The sequence below is a fragment of the Temnothorax americanus genome, unplaced genomic scaffold (genome assembly GCF_048541705.1).
Source record: "Temnothorax americanus isolate GAGA-0224 unplaced genomic scaffold, ASM4854170v1 Scaffold14, whole genome shotgun sequence".
Lineage (NCBI taxonomy): Eukaryota > Metazoa > Arthropoda > Insecta > Hymenoptera > Formicidae > Temnothorax > Temnothorax americanus.
Window position 1 is genome coordinate 1,759,477 of NW_027509275.1, and position 15,720 is coordinate 1,775,196.

General features: G+C 38.3%; 3 protein-coding genes across 10 annotated transcripts; 2 read left to right on the forward strand and 1 right to left on the reverse strand.

Annotated features, from left to right (window-relative positions):
- Positions 1–423: 423 nt before the first annotated feature.
- Pabp2 (poly(A) binding protein nuclear 1) lies at positions 424–2,726 on the forward strand. Of its 4 annotated transcripts, none has more exons than XM_077400593.1 (7): positions 424–664; positions 1,369–1,505; positions 1,601–1,715; positions 1,821–1,888; positions 2,009–2,250; positions 2,433–2,525; positions 2,656–2,726. In XM_077400593.1, the coding sequence occupies exons 2-7, from the start codon at positions 1,371–1,373 to the stop codon at positions 2,687–2,689; spliced, it is 687 nt and encodes a 228-aa protein (XP_077256719.1). In that variant the 5' UTR covers positions 424–664; positions 1,369–1,370; the 3' UTR covers positions 2,690–2,726. The 4 variants fall into 4 exon arrangements, with proteins under 4 accessions (XP_077256719.1, XP_077256720.1, XP_077256721.1 ...); XM_077400594.1 differs by having other exon boundaries at positions 424–639; XM_077400595.1 differs by having other exon boundaries at positions 424–630.
- Positions 2,727–5,600: 2,874 nt separating this feature from the next.
- Positions 5,601–10,699, reverse strand: LOC143894397 (protein zyg-11 homolog B). The gene is made up of 10 exons (XM_077400586.1): positions 10,085–10,699; positions 9,699–9,941; positions 9,389–9,626; positions 9,126–9,320; positions 8,635–9,032; positions 8,377–8,522; positions 7,594–7,982; positions 6,896–7,265; positions 6,458–6,797; positions 5,601–6,327 (listed from the first exon to the last, which is right to left on the reverse strand). The coding sequence occupies exons 2-10, from the start codon at positions 9,826–9,828 to the stop codon at positions 6,182–6,184; spliced, it is 2,352 nt and encodes a 783-aa protein (XP_077256712.1). The 5' UTR covers positions 9,829–9,941; positions 10,085–10,699; the 3' UTR covers positions 5,601–6,181.
- Positions 10,700–10,843: 144 nt separating this feature from the next.
- Positions 10,844–14,518, forward strand: LOC143894398 (PP2C-like domain-containing protein CG9801). 5 transcript variants are annotated; one of them, XM_077400587.1, is made up of 8 exons: positions 10,844–11,376; positions 12,031–12,069; positions 12,160–12,326; positions 12,431–12,654; positions 12,738–12,938; positions 13,262–13,565; positions 13,639–14,125; positions 14,197–14,518. In XM_077400587.1, exons 2-8 carry the CDS (start codon positions 12,067–12,069, stop codon positions 14,389–14,391), a joined length of 1,581 nt encoding a protein of 526 aa, XP_077256713.1. In that variant the 5' UTR covers positions 10,844–11,376; positions 12,031–12,066; the 3' UTR covers positions 14,392–14,518. The 5 variants fall into 5 exon arrangements, with proteins under 5 accessions (XP_077256713.1, XP_077256714.1, XP_077256715.1 ...); XM_077400588.1 differs by having other exon boundaries at positions 10,844–11,103; XM_077400589.1 differs by having other exon boundaries at positions 10,844–11,103; positions 12,031–12,326.
- The last annotated feature ends 1,202 nt before the right edge of the window (positions 14,519–15,720 follow it).

Sequence of the window (15,720 nt, forward strand, 5' to 3'; positions counted from 1 at the left end):
AATTAATTATAAAAAAGTTGCCATAAGTTTCTTTATCGCCATAAGAGCTATATAATTAACGTTATTTCAATTACTTAAAAATAAAGAAATAATCTATGCAAGAATATTTTCATTCCGTATTAACTAAAATATTTCATTTCATTACTTTTATATACGATCTAACAGTAAGTAACCGTAAATAACATAAATTATAGGGCCGGTATCACAGTCTCCGATTAACGTGATTCTCCGATTAAACTCACTCTGCATCTCTTTCTAACTATCCCCCTTAAATCGGAGACATGTGATACCGGCCCTTTTTTACATTTCCAATTTCAATTAGCCGCCAGCGGCCTCGCTTCTCGTCACGTGACCCATTTTTTAGTTCGCCGTTTTCGGGTCCAGCACGGTGGCGCTGACAATTGCTCCCTCTATCCTCTATCCTCTATCCCTCTATCATCCGAGAAGGAGGTTTGGATTCGCTCTCCTCTCGCACGGTGGTCGCTGGTCGCTGGTCGCGTCAATTTTCTCATTTACTGATTTTTCGTGAGAAGGAATCGACAGGCGGTTTTGAGTCGCCTCGAAGCAATACGTGGGATATCTCGAACGTTCGCCCGCACACTCTCCTGTACGTTTCTTCCCACCCCCCGGGTGAATACGGTAGCGTCCGTCGGCTCTTTTTCACGTAGGATATTCTCTTTAATAATCCCTCGAGGATGGGACGCATGCTATATCAGTGCGTGCGTCGTTCTCGGGGGGGTTGCCGATCGTTTCACATGATCGCTCTCCGCGTTGTGTCGCGCGGTCGTTTGTATCTCCGACCTGCGATTCTCGTCCCGGGTCCACGGCGCCAAGGGCACGAGCCGCTTCTCGTCGCGGTTCTCTCGAATCGTCGCGAACGAGCGAGTTAAATATGTATATTCCTACATTTTTGTCGCCTCCGTTTCTCGCGAATCTCGCGATCGTCCAACTCGGCCGAGTCGTACACGTTGGTGCGTTGTATCGCAAATCTCGCACGACTTGTCTAGTTGTTGGGCTCTCGAGTCTTATACGTGCTTAATAATGCCGATGTATAATTATAATTAATTACGTGCCTGTGTGATAGAGGAAACGAGTAGCGAACGTAGATCAATGCATATCGCACATTGCTCGGAATAAATTAATAGCTTTTTCTATTTATTATTTCTTGCTTTACTTCGAAATAAAGAAAATCTCGTTACGCGTACGATACGTGAATAAGTGTGATGGAAATTTATTTTTATAAAAATAATTTTCAAGCATAGCGAGAACACAGTTCTGTCGTGCTGCCTCCTCGCTTGTAAAACCTAAATAAGTACGGCGTTAATTTTCAGTTTCTCTGACAACTTACGATTGCTATTGTATTTTCAGAGATGTCTGAATCCGATCTTTTGGCTGGCGACCACATCGATGGTCTGGATGGTCTTGAAAACGGTCAAGATGGAGACACTGTTATGCAGTGCGACGGCGTGAAGCGTGACTTGGGCGAAGCAAACGTTGACGATCCTGTAACTAATTGCTATTATTGCGCTAGTATATGGCAACAACAATAAAATTTTTTTCACCGATGTGAATATTTAGTTTATGAAATATTGTAATCTAGGAATTGGAGGCGATTAAAGCACGAGTGAGGGAAATGGAGGAGGAAGCCGAGAAATTGAAACAACTCCAATCCGAGGTAGATAAGCAGATGAACATGGGCAGTCCACCTGGTATTAGTAAGTTTGCAAATTTGTTTCTTCTATATGAGAAAGTACATTTCAAAATAAAATCGAATATTTAGCTATATGCAATTTATTCTTATTGCGCGTCTTATATTTCAGCAAGCCCATTAAATATGTCTTTGGAAGATAAGATGGAAGTTGATAACCGGTCGATTTACGTCGGCAATGTAAGTTTGGGATAATTCATTGAAATCTGCAGCGAGCATCTTTCTTTTAAAATGTACTACTATAATGTATGACAGCGTTGCAAAGACTTAAAAACTTGATTTCTTTTGTATTATACGCAGGTTGACTATGGCGCTACGGCTGAAGAGTTGGAGCAACATTTTCACGGTTGCGGCAGTGTCAACAGAGTGACAATCTTGTGTAATAAATTCGATGGTCACCCCAAGGGCTTTGCTTATATCGAATTTGCCGAACGCGATTCTGTACAGACCGCAATGGCCATGGATGAGTCTATGTTCAGAGGACGTCAAATTAAAGTAATGCCTAAAAGAACAAATAAACCTGGTTTCTCTATGACAAATAGGTAATTTTTTGTTTCAGATAACATATCCTATAATTGTAACTTATAAAATAATATAACTTGACTTTTATAAAGACTTTTATAAAAACTTAATACAAAATAATCAATTGATATATACATAACTCAAATTTATTTGGATCTTCTATAGCATCGACATTGCATTTCATTGCTTCTTGTATTTACAGGGGTCCCAGAGGTGCGAGAGGCTATCGAGGCATGGCTAAAGGAATTATTCGTGGTAATACATACTTTGGATACCGACCTACGAGGCGACCTAGGTAATTTTGGTTTGGTTTTACTACCTTCTAACTAATTCATTAACAATTTCCACAATATCTGTGTTCTTTTAAAGAGAGAATTCTGTCGTGCTTTCTATAAATTCTACTACTTCATGGTTTTCTCTTGCAGGAGTTACAGACGTGGTTACTATATGCCATATTGACCATTTTAAAGGGCAACATTATTTTACAAGTATCAAGGTAAGTTGTTATTTTACGTCATGTATGTGATAATTCCTATTTATACCGCTCAAAGAAAAGTTCTCGGCGTAAAGAAATTAATTTTTTTTATTACACATATGCTTATTTTTATTAATCAATAATTAATTTTATGATTTTTGAGAGTTACGAAGAAATACAAATATTCACAGCAACAAAGAAACATTTCTTTGAACGTTTCTAAGCTTTCTGAAGGTTTCTGAACTTCATACATTTTATTATAACTGGAGGAAGGACCAGAAGCATTTGAGAATTGGATAATAAATTTTCTGAATAAAAATAGTAATAAATTAATACAATGTTTATACATTTATATATATATATGCGTTAAATCAGAACTTTCTAATTAGATGTTTTTGAGTGACTCTTGCTCACATTTTTCTTTTATTCAGTTATGTAACGTCGCGATAACTCTGTGTCTATTAGGATCTTTGGACCAATTTTTTTAAATAATTTGCTGGCCATTCCTTCATATGATTGAGATAGTAAAATTATGATTAGTAATAACACATTACTTAACTCTAAATAAATTTAACTTTTAATATAATCTGATGTATCTATATGATCGAACTCATTGTTAGTAATGCAACAAAATTAAAATTATAAAGAAATTAACAGTTGTAATCGCTTTATTCACTGAATATAATGGAATATGATATTTAGATACATTAGTATTGACACTTGGCCATAATAAATATCTATACTATTAAAAAATATTGCAATATATATCAAATTGTAAAATAACATCTTGTTCGCTTCACTTTTCTATATATTGCATTTTTCTTCATTAGTTTAATTAAAGAAATTATTACGTTTTATTACATTTTTGTTAATTTCAATTAAACGTGCATATTGTTCATATATTTAATATTTCGTAGATTGAAAGTATAGAGTATGGCCTTGTGAGATAAAACATTGAAAATTGTAAGTTTTTGTGAAAAATTGATTAACAATTCGCACAAGAAACTTACAAACGTGTATATCATCGTGCATTGCATTGAAAAGCGGTTAAGATATTTAAGTAAATTCTTATGATATGTCCACAGAAAAAAAAACTGATACGAAGGGAAAAAAAAGAGAAAAACATCATGTCAAAAGAAAAAAAGATTGGACAGTTGGGCACAATTAATTATATTTGATTTAATAATTATCACATAAAACTACAAATGTAGAACAGCGATCATTCACTATTGTAGTTCAATAAATTTTTATTAAAGTTTTAACACCAATAAATTTTATAAAATTGATTTTTGTATCCGCCTTAAAACTTTTCCAAAATGTTTTGCTTTACTTTATTCATATAATATATATTTCAACCGTGTTTTATGTATCTGATACAAAATACGTTTGAATGTATGTTCAATAAAATATACATTTAATATATTTATGTTTAATATATATATATATTTAATATAAATAAATTATTATATATATATATATATATATATTTATATTCGATATATATATTTAATGTAAATAAATTTATACGAGTATCATAATTAAATATAATCATATAATCTTACAATTACAAACATTATATAATTAGGTGTCATTGAAATATTTGACTTCAGGCTCAATTCAGTTTGTGCAAATTGAAATATTTGATCACCAACAGTCTAACTTATCTATATATCTATACATGTGCAAGATGTTTAAACTTCAATAATGTATTACATCATTAATTTCGTATGAAAATAATATTACATGTTTATTAAGAACAATTATATTCATAGTAAGTAGTTCAGATAAATAATACAATATCGTTTAAAAATATATATATCATAAAATTTTTGTGTGTACACCTGAAAGCAGAATCTGAAAACGCACCGTACTGACTTTGACATAAAAAAGTTCATAACAAATAGTAAATTTGTATGAAAGCATGTTTGTATTTTAATGTGGTCTGATTTTTTACATAAAATGATAGACATTATAATTGTAGGGATAATTATATGTAGAGATGTATGTCTTGTGTTAAGGCAGATACAACAGAATAGTAAAGATTGAACTAGATAATAATATCCATCTGTTGTGAATATTAACATATTCATAACTGAATAATGATTGTTTAAAACTGAATAATAATTATTAACTATATATATATATATACACATGAATTGATATGTATTATTATCTATTTGATAAAAAATGCACCGTCAGTTTTGCACGTCATAAAGATGTTATAAAACAACGGTAAGAAGATTGAACTACAAAGTGAATGTCTAGAATAATATCATATAATTATAATTTGTAGTAAATTTTGTATGCATGATAAGTGAAAGTTGCGCCAAGAAATTATGAAATACTAGAATTGTCCTGTATGTGAAATGTTTGGCTACACGTTGCATATTTTTCATTGCAACTTTCATTTATTCAGTACTAACTATACATCTTCAGTTTTATCTTAAACATATTGCTACTAATTTGTAAGACGCGTGTAAAATATGTTTCTGAAATATTGATCCATTGTGCTAAGGTGTTAGGAGGAGTGCCGACTTTCAACACATTTTTAATTGAGAACATTTCGTAATGTTACCTCCATGTCGCTAAGTATTTTGCAGGTGCAGCACAGCATCAGCATCAATTGAGTGATAATGATACAAATTGCATGAACAATTTTTTGTTTCATTAAGGAAAAAAAAGAAAATAATTAAGATACATGTGTAATATAAAATGTAAAATTAATGAGTGGTAAATAAAGAATTTCTTGGCTAATATAGGTATTTCAGTGAGAAGAGAAAGAGAAAGATGCATTTTTACACATCTACTATTTATTTAAAAATCTTATAAAATCAATACTAGAGTATTGATGTGTAATAATGCAGTAACTGATCCGTCAAAAAAAGCATCAATATATAAAGGCTTGCATAGCATGTTTATTAACATTCAGTACCATTCAAGTTGATATTTCTTACACTTCAAGTGTCAACATGTAATAATATCAGAAGAATAAATTTCGTTTATATAAATTCGCAATATTTTAATAACAGATATAATCTAATATTAATATATGTATTTTTCTTTTATTACAAACTCTCTGATTTTTTATATAATCTCTGAAGGCATGTATTATGCGTGATCAATTTTTAAGATGTTTTTATCAATATTTAATGAAGAATAAATTCCATGAAGAATATTTACTAACAAAATAAATTGAAGATCTGAATTTAAGCGTTAAAGTATGACATTTAACAAAATAATTTTTTTAACATCTTATATATATCCCATCACTTTGTTGAATCGTAGAAAGAGACAGAAGTTTAGCATAATTTTCTGGAAAATACAACAATGTTTAATATATAATACAGAATTCAAGATGCTAGTCTACAATATATATATATATATATATATATATATATATATATTTCACAGAGAGAGATTATATTAAATATATATATAAATTATATATAATATGAATGATATAATATATATATCTATTAAGAATTTAATTCAAGCGTTTCCAGAATTGATTGACATAAACTTTGCAAATTCGGTTGCGTCGTATATTCTGTATGCGTTTTTTCCAATTGCTTTAAAGTTTCTACTCCTCCTTCTCTGATCAACATCACGCAATAACGTTTTGCTGAAAATAAACATACGATTATTATGTTGTGTGTATAGAAATTCGTAAATTTTTACTTTGCTGTACTATCAGAATAGATTATCACAATCTAACATAATTTGTCACATAAAACATTCTGTTTTAAACTTACGGTTCTTTGTGCAAACATGATGAATCGCCCATACTGCCCAGAGTTGAACAGGATACGCATCTGTACAACGTAACAGTGGAAAAAATGGTTGGAAGCTGCGATAGGCAACCATCTCTCCCTGTGGTGTTTGCCAATGAGTTACAGCGTGGACCAGTTGATCTAACAACTGCTCCCTGCTCGGTTGTGATGGCATACTACACCAAGATCCAGGACCATCGCTAAGTAAATGCGCAGCGATACCAGCTGCGAAATAAGATACATCAATGTGCTCGGAATCGAGCAGCATAGAGAGCATCTTTATAAACCGAGGTTGCATAAGCCGTGGTCTCAAATGATCGACCTGAAATTTTCGATACAAAAAATTTAAATCACATCTTAATATAACGTTTTATTAAACATACAATACATCACATTTATATTAAAGACTCCGGCACGAACCTCTGCTATATTGTTTAACAAACCAAGAACTTTGGTTTCCACACTAGATTCTCCTTGGAAGCTGTCCAGTACTTCAAGAAATAACTCCATTCCACCTTCGTCAAGAAAAACCTTGCACGTAGCCGCACTCTCATCCGTTAAATTCCATAGTGCGCTTAATGTAAATTTCATTGTAATATCTACTAATTTGGACTCGACCTTAGATCTAACCATTGCAAGCAGTTTCAACATATATTGTGGTTGTGCGCCAAGCATAGAGGTTTCCAACGTCGATATCTTTGCTGCTAATATTGAGCAAATGGCCACAGACATACGATTCATGGATGCGTCATCAAATGTCGATAAGCAATTCATAACTAATCTTGCGCACCTGTTAAATAAAAAACACTTTTTTTTTTTACATTTATCTATATATCACGAATATATTCGTATATGCTGAAAATTTCAATACCTCTATTCATTTGATAATATTATTACGTTTCATTTTATATGCATAAGAAAAATTAAACCTAAAGAAATAACGTTTTTATTTATTTATGTTATATATTGTGAGATTTACTCGAATACACCACTTGTTTAATATTGATGACATTACGGCAAATAATGTGCAAAATATTGATAAGAGTTTAAAACTAAAGATATTGAAATCTCAGCATACCGCACTTCTAAATATTAGATTCGTAAATTTATATAACTACCTATATTTGTCAAATGCAACATCCTGTAGGATTCTATCGCTACACAAGGTCAATAGCGTGTTCTTTTGAAGTTGATGATTAGTTGGATATGATTCCATCGCTAGTAACGTTAATTCGACTATTTGTTTAAGTATCGACGGATGAATCATGTGGGCCAATTCACCCTTTGTGAGATTATAGATACACGCGGTAGCCGCCATTTGTACACGAAACTCCTGTGGATGCTCTCTCATTCCAGGTAAGACTAATTTTATCACATCGACCCGTGGTTCGAGGAAGTTCGGTGTCAAACGGAACAAGTTAAATAGACATTTTTGAAGATATATTGGTCTGTACGTATATCTCCTAAGGGCTTCCAAAATTTGAGACTCCGTTGCTGTACCACTGATCTGAAGCGAAATACGAATGTGTATATTTATTTCACACCAATTTGGTCTATAAAAACGTTTATTTTTTCCTTTTTCTTATCAATAAAATATTAGTGATTATTTTGCTATCATTATTATGCTATTTAATTTATACATTTATTTCTTTATATATACACTTTTCTTAATTTTTATCTCTATAGTATAGAATAAATAACAAAATTTCTAACAAGGAAAGTAAAGTGACGATTTTGAAAATGTTAAATTTAGAATGTAAAATGTAATGCAACGTGTATAACGATATAATATTATAAATAAAATATGTAACAAAAATATAAATTCCAATTTTTTTAGATATTAAAATAATACAGAGACATAATATATGCTTGCACAGTCAGTACGTATCGCGTCAACTTACAATAAATTCAGGTCTGTAATCCTCGTGTGTAGAATCTATAAAACGTTCATCGTAACAAGCATCGGAATGCACCAATCCCAGAAACCTCAAGTGTACATGTGACGCAATAAATTTTTTTAAATCCTTCGGATTTATATCATCTTTGCCTGTGTAAACAAACGTTACGCTTAATGAAATATCAATATAATTAACTAATAATTTCACGAAGTGCAACGCGCAATGTGAGATTGCATATAAATATCACGTTGCACCGCTCACCTGATAAGTCTAGGGTTGTTAAGTAAGGCATACAATTCAGAGTTCTTAAAAAATCTGTTATTTTTGGCTTGGCAGGTGCGAAAACTTCAAAACCATGCGGATCTTTTTCATCGGAAATATCTAAGTGCCTTAATTCGTTTAGCTCCAGCAACACCGGTATTAAATTTCCGCATCCACTTATCTTTAAATTATACATATTTAATGTCTTTAAACGACCTTTACATTTTTTTAACGGCGTTATATCGTCGACTCTCGTACAAGATATATCTAAGCTCTCTAAAAGGGGAAGATCTTCGACCACTATGTCCAAGCCGTGTTTATTAAATTCTGTTCCCGAGACATTCAAGGTATGAAGTGCCTTTAATTTGTTTAACGTTGCGATATCTACCATACGTTGTCTACAACAAAAAAATATATAAAGATAGATTATCGTAGAGAGCTTCCATAATTCGATTTGAGAATATTACAAATACGTGAAACGTTGCAACAACCTTGAAAAATCCATAAAGCTTCCTTTAGCTACGCTTAGCGACCTAAGATTTTGTATACTCCAATCGCCTAAACAGCTAATTAATTCGTTAACAGTGATCTTCAGACCGTTTACTATTAAATCTATAACTTTATGTTGCTTAAGAACGCTTAAGCCTTTAGCCGACAATGTCGACGCATCCTTCAATCGTACGTGCCTGGAAGAAGATTTTAACTGTCGTTATAAAATTTTTCTTCTCTCTAAACGCACTCAAAGTCTCGTCACCTTATTCTAGTGGTCTTCGAGTCGAAAAGCGTGATCGTTAAATCGGATAACGTTTTCTTCTCACATAGGTTCGATAATAATTGCTCCGACACTTCGGCGGGCAAAAAGGCGTCCGGATGTCTAAAGGTGAGCCGAGTCGCCGAGCTGGAGGGAGCATCGTTAGACGATGTTCTACCTGTTGCGGTATCAAAAGCAACTTCTGCGCCGTTACTGTTCGCCGTACCGTTGTCTCGTCGATCTAAAAACTTATGCCGCTTTACGTCCGCGAGAGTCAAGCGCGCCGACCAACCAAGTTTTTTACGCCACTTACCGGATACGGTACTACTGCTCAGAGTATTGGGAGAGTTTGTATCGCTAGGGTGAACCTTGCACAGGGCGAGAACGTTACCGCATATGAAGTCGATGCAAACCTCCTGGAGACTTCTCGGAGACTCGAACATCTTACGCTTCTGCTGTCATCCGTGCCGGATAATCTCTAGCCCTTATTTTTCCTTATGTTCTATCGACTTCCTAGAGAGCACCGGTCCGTGCGCGCGCGTTCACAGTCCCATACCTTGAAAGTGCAACATCGGAGAAAACGCATGAGCACTTTGATATCGAACAAATGTTTATAAATTACATCCGCGCACCAGATCGCGCGCTGTGGAATACAAAATATAAAAATTTTCTTTTACGGTGGGAAGGGGGAGCACATACATGAAAACAACGTCGCGTGAAGCTCGTTCACGTTGGAGTCAACCGGGCACCGTGGATCGCTTCCTTCCTCGAGCGATCGAGAGCCAAAGGTCAGCGGGGGGGGGAGGGAGCGGGCGAGCGTAATCTCGCCAGCTCGGACAACAGGCGATTATTGACGATTACGTAATGATGCAATTCCGCACGCGGAAGCGGAGAGAAACGCTATCTCGCACCGTGCACTGGCCCCGACGGCACGCGCCTCGAGGCCTCGAGGTCGAGGGGGGTCGAGCGCGACGTCGCGCGACGTCCGCGCGACCGCGTCGCGGAGCAGGAGCTCGCGGGGAAGAGCTCGACGTCGGGTCAGAGGGACGACGCGTACGCGGGGCGATCCTCGCTAGAGCCACGGCCGCGGGGACTCGCGGACTCTCATCTGTGCCTGTGCTGCGGACGCCATGTTGACTCGCCAAATGTCAAAACAGACCAAAAAAAGAGCGCAGCCGCGTCGCCGACGTCGCCGTCGTCATCGTCACTGTCATCGCGCGATTCGCGCGGCGCGGCGTGGCGTGGCGGGCGGCGGGGTGTGGAACGAATGCGTCTCCCTCTCTCTCTCGCGACTCTCGCACTCTCGCGAGACCGCCCAGCTGATTTCGGATTTCGGGCCGCCGCCGCCGCGCGAGAATCGGAGCTGATCGTCGATTCTCGGGGAACGGGATCGCCCCCCTCCCAGTCCCGCGCGCGTATTTGTTTTGTATCTACGACGAGACGACTACGACTACACCTCGGCGAGGAGATAACGCGAGCGCGTCCCGTCTCGGCCGCACGAGCGAGACGTGCCAATTTCCATGTACGGAGAAACGGGCGAGGCGGCGGGGGGCCCCGTAGCGGGAGTGGGCGACTCACGGGAGGCTCGCCCGCGGTCGGTCAGTCGGCTATTGACACATCGTCCTCCCAATATGGCGCCTATGGCGGTGAGGTGGAGAACGACGGTGTCGCGCGGCGCGCGTCGCGATCCCGTTTCCGCGCAGTGAGAATTTTCCCAGGTGATTGTCCCATTGTCCCATTATCCGCGCGCGTGACGGCCGTGGTCGCCCCGTGGGGCCCTCCCCCACTGCGTGTCTCTGTCTCTCTCGCTCTCTTTGGACCCCATCCCCGGATCCCGCCGACATCCGTCGTCACTCATCCGTCCCGCACTGGCGTGTGTGCGCGTTTAGGAAAACAGTGACGCTTGACACGTCGAGCTGTCAATGAGACGACCGCGGCGTCGGGGTGATGAAATCTCCGAAAGGAGAAAAGAATCCGTCGACTCGACGACTGTGAGCTTCGTTGCGCATTGTTCGAGGGATAATTCGGGATAATTGGAACTTCGATTCGAGCCTGAAACGCGTGGATGTAGTACATACGTGGGATAGATCGTGACAATTCTCCCTTCTAATTTGTCCAACAAAGTTCTGTAGATTCCATGGAATATGAATGTACGATTGATTTGTTGTAACGTACATCTCCGTGTCTCGGGCTCGTGTTGGTGTCAACGTGAAGTGATAGTCGGCGGAACAAATTAACCAAGTTGATTTTGTTCGTTTACTCCGTTTAACCCTCCGGTATAGACGTGTGAAAATTTATAAATATTTAAACAATTGGTATCTTTTATTTTCCGTTTAATATTAACAGGTTGAAACTTTAATTTTAATGTTTTTTTCGATATTGATCGGTTCTCTATTGAAATAAGTCGATAATTTTTTACAAGCTGTTGTGGAATGGAAATGACACCCCATGCATCCATCGGAGAGTTAAGGAAGATATAATTTACCTCTGCTTTAAATTTTGTATTAGTTTAGATTGGAGAGAGAGTAAGCAAAAGACACAAAATAGATAAAAAATAAATTTGTCGGTTGATAAATTGACCTCCATTATTGTACGCTTCCTACAACGAGATTTCGTAATGCGCACTTATATATGGATCTTTTCAGGTTTAATTTGCGACCTATCGCCGGTAGCTATAAATCATGGTACGAGCCTTACGTCAGGTGAAGTAATGTTAGACAATAATTAACATTCTTAATCGCTGTGTACCTTTGCTTGGACTCCTCCTCGAAAAGATGCCAAGCTTACGGAAGAAAGTTGCCGGCTTCATGCGCCAACTGTCTATCAGCAACTTGGCCGGGGCTGTGGAAAGTATAGGCCTCGGGGAACAGTCGCTGCGGAGCCCGCGGTCATTGACTCAGGATTTCCCTGGCGGTTGTTTCGTTACGCGCTACCTCAATGGGTAAGAACATCCAGGATCACGCTCCCACGCCCCGATTTACTCTCACACCCTTCTATTTGTCTGATGTGTTGCTCCGATACACGTATATATTTTAACATCCTTAGACTGGAAACGAAACAAGAAGGACCGCCAATTTTACACGGCCGGAATCCGGAAGAATTGCCGAGCAGGCAGATCGACGTTCGAGAAAACGAGGAAGTATTTGCGGCCTACACCGGTCCCGACAGCGGTCTTACCGCGGTCAATCTTCAACAGAAACATTTAAGTATTAGCGATACCGATATCGACTACATCGATATGCTGGATCAGAATGAGCAATATAGAAGCGGTGAGTTTAGAATAGAGTCAATAGAGATACTCGACACAGATTCTTGCGTTGTTGCACAAAATAAAAATTGACGCTTCTCTCAGGATCGACGATGTCGAACGTCACGATTGCTGGAGTTACCGATTGGTTTAATCCTCATGAAAATGCATTTGGAATTGCGACTACGCTGTATGAGAAAAATCCTACAAACGATACCAACAATGGAGAGCCAATAGCCGATTGTTTTGGCATTGTGGCAAGACCAAACTCTGCCATACTGGCTCTTGCGGATGGTGTTAATTGGGGTAAAAGCACAGTAAATCTGAGAAAAAAAATAAGCTGTCATAAAAAGCGAAAATAGAATGGTTGGGGCGAGTGCAAATTAATAGTTTTGTTTGACAAATGTATTCATAACTTTAGAATAACTTTAGAATATATTCATGGAGTGAATATCTTCGAGTTACAAGTATTAGAAAATTATTTCATAAGTTTCTGATAAAAAAATTTGATTCATTCTTTGTCTTTATATTTATTGCTTCATTAAAACTAGCCGGACTCGGTTTCTTTGCCACTGGCCCTATTCTACTTCAACGTTGCGAGAGATTCTTATAATTTGTGATTTTTTTAGGTGCGAAAGCGAGTATAGCGGCCAGATCCGCGGTTCACGGTAGCATCGAGTATTTGAATCGAGCTTTGTTCTGCCCGTCTATAAACGGTGAAATGACAACGACGAAAGACGTATTTATAGCGTTACTTCGATCATTCCACGCGGCACATTCGTTGATTCTTCAGGAGCAAGGGATGCTCACTACCTTAACGGTGTGCGCGATCCTTCCACTGCCAAGTTCAAATGCGGATACAAATATATGCCAGAGAAAATACATTGCCTGTACCTGCAACGTTGGTGATAGTTTAGCTTACGTATATTCAGGGTACGTATTTCTTGTTACGCGCAACGACACCAGGCCCGTTTGACAATCGTCTCTTGTGTTGAAACAAAAACAGGAAAACCGGGGTGAGAGAGATAACGCGAGGATCTCACGATATTCATTGCATGCGAGACATGCGAGATGCCTTGGGAGCCCTAGGTCCGGTAGACGGCTCTAATCCCGAATTGAATAACCTAACGCTGGCTATAACGGAGGTCGAGAGAGGTGACGTAGTGTTTCTCACCAGTGACGGAATTTCCGATAATTTCGACCCTGTGGTGGGAAAATTTGCGGTCCTACCGAGTCACAGTAGCGGCGCGGACGCCACGCTGAAGAGTCACGACGCGAGATCGAAAACACGCCGGAGATCCACGGAGAATCTGCGGCACGCCGAATCGAGTAACAGCAACGCGAACAGCAACAATCTCCCGGTAGTCGAGGCCTATCAGCGACACGAGCTCACCCTGCTCAGAATGGACGATCTGCTGAGACGCGGGGTTTCTGGAGAAGGACCGCCGTGCAACAGTGCCAAGCATCTGTGCGAACTTCTCCTGGACTTTGCGGTAAGCGAAGAAGCAAATATCTTCCGATATCTTTCAAACGATATCTTTACAAATGCCCCTTTTGCCCGCAGGTACGTATAACCGCGGCGAAGAGGCGGATACTCGAAGACACGGAATTGTATTACGCCCAGCACAAAGACGGTCACCTCGTACAGCTCTCGAAGCAGGAGCAGAGATCTCGAAGGAAGAAGACGCTGGAGAAAATAACTATGATACCTGGCAAGCTAGATCACGCAACGGTCGTGGCATACGTAGTCGGATCCTAAATTTCTTCAAAGTGTAATTAACGATAGAGAGATTATAGTTTTTATTCGTATAAAAATTGATAGATCAAACTTTCTATATTGTAACATTCTTACCTTAGCGTTAAATAAAAGGCGAATATATCTTTTACGAGTCAGCGACGAGTCAAGTTTATCTCTAGATATCGGTAAATATAATTAGAGATGAAAGACGGAAACCCCTGACATTGTTCTTGTATATCTGAAGTCCATGGCGCGCGATGACTCGATGCGAGCTAGCATTAAATCGCTAGAAATTAGCGCTCAGCATTTTTAACAAAATGGCACGCCATGTGTTTTGTTTTGTTCTTTTCCGCCAGATATTGTGTATGTACATACAGTAGAAGCAGCGAGCTCTCAGTGATTCCTTAACATAATTGGTTCTTGCCTTTAATTGTTCTCTAGACCTAAATGTAGAAACCAATTGTAATAGATAATTATTGAGCGTTCATTGAGTTGTTTTTTTTTCGCTAAATGCAGCCCCATTGGGTGCTCACTGAGCGATTTGTCCATTTCTACCAATGCAGATTCTAATAGAGGATTCACACTGCGTCCGATGTTCGACGTACGACGATTCGACATCCAATAGGAAATTTTTGTTTCTAATAATAAATTCTGTTATTGGATGTCGGATCGTCGTACGTCGAACATCGGACGTGATCGGACCCAATGTGAATCCTCCATAATTTTATACTCGGTTCGTAAAGGCCATTGCAGGTAACAAAGTTTTAGTCATAATCGTGAGGCCGTAAGGAAATAGACCACGCACAGTCGATTATTCTTCGAGCGCGAGGAGAATAATCGACTGTGCGTGGTCTATTTCCTTACGGCCTCACGATTATGACTAAAACTTTGTTACCTGCAATGGCCTTAAGTAGTTGATGCGTTCGGCAAAAAAAACTTGTAAAATTCGTGAATTTTGCCAGAATTTTTGAAAATTGCACCAATTAAGGCTGATTTATAGAGGCCGTAACTGTTCATTTAAACCGTAATTTTTAAGAAATTGACCAATCACAGTCGATTATTCTTCTCACATTCGACTGTGATTGGTCAATTTCTTAAAAATTACGGCTTAAATCAACGGTTACGGCCTCTATAAATCAGCCTTTAAGATTAATAATTTTAAAGACAATTAATTGCAAAGCAGTTTTCTCTGGTTGAACGCAACCCAATAAAATGTGAATGGTCGCGTTCAGCAGACCAAGCCGCTGAGTCGCAATCGAATGTGATTGGCTCTTACTTTTAGAACCGACCAATCAGCGCAGAGCGTTGATAAGGTGAACTCACAGTCGTGTTTGCTGAAACTCGGCCATT

Excerpts from the sequence above, each read along its gene's own strand:
- Pabp2 (XM_077400593.1), top strand. The coding sequence starts at position 1,371 with ATGTCTGAATCCGATCTTTTGGCTGGCGACCACATCGATGGTCTGGAT. Across the intron at positions 1,716-1,820 it reads GGGCAGTCCACCTGGTATTA|CAAGCCCATTAAATATGTCT; the intron begins GTAAGTTTGCAA and ends CTTATATTTCAG. Across the intron at positions 1,889-2,008 it reads GGTCGATTTACGTCGGCAAT|GTTGACTATGGCGCTACGGC; the intron begins GTAAGTTTGGGA and ends TATTATACGCAG.
- LOC143894397 (XM_077400586.1), bottom strand. The coding sequence starts at position 9,828 with ATGTTCGAGTCTCCGAGAAGTCTCCAGGAGGTTTGCATCGACTTCATA. Across the intron at positions 7,266-7,593 it reads GTTGCATTTGACAAATATAG|GTGCGCAAGATTAGTTATGA; the intron begins GTAGTTATATAA and ends TTTATTTAACAG. Across the intron at positions 6,798-6,895 it reads TGTTAAACAATATAGCAGAG|GTCGATCATTTGAGACCACG; the intron begins GTTCGTGCCGGA and ends CGAAAATTTCAG.
- LOC143894398 (XM_077400587.1), top strand. Across the intron at positions 12,327-12,430 it reads GTTACGCGCTACCTCAATGG|ACTGGAAACGAAACAAGAAG; the intron begins GTAAGAACATCC and ends TAACATCCTTAG. Across the intron at positions 12,939-13,261 it reads TGCGGATGGTGTTAATTGGG|GTGCGAAAGCGAGTATAGCG; the intron begins GTAAAAGCACAG and ends TGATTTTTTTAG.